Below are 2,650 nucleotides of genomic sequence, written 5' to 3'. Positions count from 1 at the left end.
ACGCTGGTGGGGCAAGTTCAGTCTTAGCAGGTCCTTAGATGGAGAAAAGTTCAGCGTACCCGCAGGGAAGATGTAGAGCTCCTCGCCCCGGAAGCTCGTTGAAGACGGAGATGGGCGCCTGGAAGTTCTTAGCGATGACTTCCTTCGGGGTGTGTGCCAGCCAGTCGGTGATGAGGAACGTGCCGTCCTCGTCGAAGGTGCCATTGTCAAAGACCTGGGGCACGCTTGCTCAGCATCTGTACGAAGGTATCTTGAAGGCACAGTCTACCAGAAGGAATTCAGTCCCGTCCTCGGTCGCATTCGTGGCCTGAAGGGAGTGAGGGACACCGGCGGGGAAGAACCACAGATCGCCCTGGTTCTGATGGCAAAAATCGCATCAGGAATCACTCCAGAAATACCGTCACTACAGTACGTACTGCAGTTCTGACAAAGTTTTGGCCGAGCTGGTTGACGGCTGTCACTTGCACGGAGCCCTGAAATGTCGAGTTGAGAGGCCTGCTCGGAGCTCCTCTCGAACGGCGTAAATTTACTGCACTCACCTTGGTCACATACGCCCACTCAGACGCGGTGTGCCAGTGGAGTTCGCTTGACGAGACAATGTCAGACAAAATGGACCATACGATTAAACGGCGGCTTACCGAATGGCGCCAGCCTCGAGGTGCAGGTCAACTCCTGCCAACTCGGTGGCGGCAGGCAGCTGATTGACTAATGCAGCCAGATGCTCAGTCATGACTCAGTGTTTACGCATGACCAGAGTACTCACTGTTCTGCTGACGAGCCCATCCACCAGTTTGGAGGCGGTTGTGGCTCATGCCGAATGGCCACTTGGCGTTGGGCCTACGGTGCACATTTCAATCAATACATTTCAGAGCAGGATAAGCAAGGGGGACACGAACACTTCGCCATTGTCAGTCGTAGGCGGCGCAAGAAAGTCCGGGTTCTCCAGGTCAAGGGGCACGTTCTGACTCAACGCGACGCGCGATGCTGCAAGCGCGCTCGGATGACCATGTGATTTGCATGTGATCATGAAGAAGAGGCCACGTGTACCAGACGCTCAATATATACACCCGTCCACCGCCGCAAAATCTCCTTGATCGGCCACTTTGCAAACCACACCGCTGTGATTTCAGTCATGGAACCCCTCGCTCGTCTCGCAATCACCCGCTCAGACGGGCATGAACGTCAATGGCGCGGCAACATCCGGGCGGACCTGAGTTGGACCTGAGCGTACGTAGGCAGTACTTACGTGCACGGCGAGCAGCATGGCAGGCGTCGACCTTCTACGACGAGCTCACTGGGAATTATCTATCTGTCCACTTGTCATCGTGCCACTGAGTCACAGGCTCTGCCTACTGTGCGTCCTCTGGCTGTCCTTGCATGCAATACATCTCATCCTCTGCCGCAGATCGCGCGCGACCTACGTCAAAGGCCCCAACCGCCTCTCGGCGTCCATGTGCTCAGCGTCACGAATTAGACGCACGCCTCCCAGCTACGATACAGTGCTACGCTTTCGTGTATCGTCCTGGTAAGTCTCGCTACTCCTCGACTACTGCCACCTCTCACTACGGCCTCGGGCTGGCTTGCAGATCTGCATATACCAGCACTCGGTGATCACAGTGGCTGCATTAGCGATGCATCATTCGGCTGCTTGACTTTACTAGTCGACCTTGATCTCCAAGACTCAAACTCGCGTCCCTCTCGATCTGCGCTCTCGCTATGGACCGCGGCCGCCAGACGACAGGCCAGGGATGTCAACATCGATAGGACAGAGCGCCCAATGCACGGAACGCGGAAGCGTGAGAAGCTGGCTCTCACTCGGACGAGTCGCGGCATCTTGCAGTTTAATTGGCCTAAATTCCGCGTCATTCTGCCTTCAGAACGCAGCAAGCATGGTGTAGCCTGGGTGGCGTGGTGAGCGTTATCGGAAGATTACCATTGGTGCGTTCCGAAACTCGCTACTCGATCGTGGCGGAAGCTCATTGTGCGTTACAACGTCTTCGGCTGGGCTGCTCCTCGGGACAGCAGGCCTGAAATTCACGGCAATTGAGAATGAAAGCGCAGGTACGGAATGCATGGTGCGCTCTACGCTCTGGAAGGCTTCGAAGCATGCGCTAAATACAAAATTTGTAGAAGTTTATGTCCTGAATAGTGGCGGAGAGGTCGACTTAGGCCTCGGCAATAACCTGGCTGTAGAATTCCCAACTTCATAGTGTCGCTATCACTCGGCGGTGTCATTTCATGTCAGTGCTTGTTTTGAAAAAAGATGTGCGTCCTCAGACCACTCTCGTCTGAGGTTATTGCTGATGTGACTTGTTTCGTAAGTGCGTTACGATTAGCTTGGGAAGGCCGTCCAAGTGAGTTTCATTCGCAGCATCTGTCATTCCCACCCTCATCTGCGCATCGTAGATTGTCCATAAAGTAACGAATGTCAGTATGTGATCGTCTCTGGTCACCATCTGAACGTGCTAACATCGTGTTCAAGCTTGGTGGAACTGTTGGCGACCTCGAATCCGCCTCACTCATCGAAGCCATGCGGCGGCTCCAGTCCCGCTTCAGCTACGAGGACTTTACCGGCCTTTGTACTCAGGACATGACCCGCTAACCTGCTTCGAGCATGCGTTCATGGTTACCGGAGCGTCGTACACGGCCC

General features: G+C 54.8%; 2 protein-coding genes across 2 annotated transcripts in view; one reads left to right on the top strand and one right to left on the bottom strand.

Moving 5' to 3' along the window:
- PHACADRAFT_91980 (uncharacterized protein) overlaps positions 1 to 1,027 on the bottom strand; it is a gene marked incomplete at both ends in the record, with an annotated part of 1,373 nt that extends 346 nt beyond the window's left edge. The window contains 4 exons of the mRNA XM_007394966.1: positions 540 to 585; positions 639 to 705; positions 764 to 837; positions 897 to 1,027. Of these exons, the coding sequence (XP_007395028.1) occupies positions 540 to 585; positions 639 to 705; positions 764 to 837; positions 897 to 1,027 (318 nt within the window). The remainder of the gene's footprint in view (positions 1 to 539; positions 586 to 638; positions 706 to 763; positions 838 to 896) is intronic.
- A 1,211-nt stretch (positions 1,028 to 2,238) lies between these two features.
- Positions 2,239 to 2,602, top strand: PHACADRAFT_194770 (uncharacterized protein; the record flags this gene model as incomplete). The annotated part of the gene is made up of 4 exons (XM_007394965.1): positions 2,239 to 2,265; positions 2,337 to 2,354; positions 2,407 to 2,427; positions 2,483 to 2,602. 4 exons carry the CDS (start codon positions 2,239 to 2,241, stop codon positions 2,600 to 2,602), a joined length of 186 nt encoding a protein of 61 aa, XP_007395027.1.
- Between the last annotated feature and the right edge of the window lie 48 nt (positions 2,603 to 2,650).

Source organism: Phanerochaete carnosa (genome assembly GCF_000300595.1).
Source record: "Phanerochaete carnosa HHB-10118-sp unplaced genomic scaffold PHACAscaffold_4, whole genome shotgun sequence".
Taxonomy (NCBI): Eukaryota; Fungi; Basidiomycota; class Agaricomycetes; order Polyporales; family Phanerochaetaceae; genus Phanerochaete; species Phanerochaete carnosa.
This window is presented reverse-complemented; position numbering and strand designations above follow the sequence as displayed.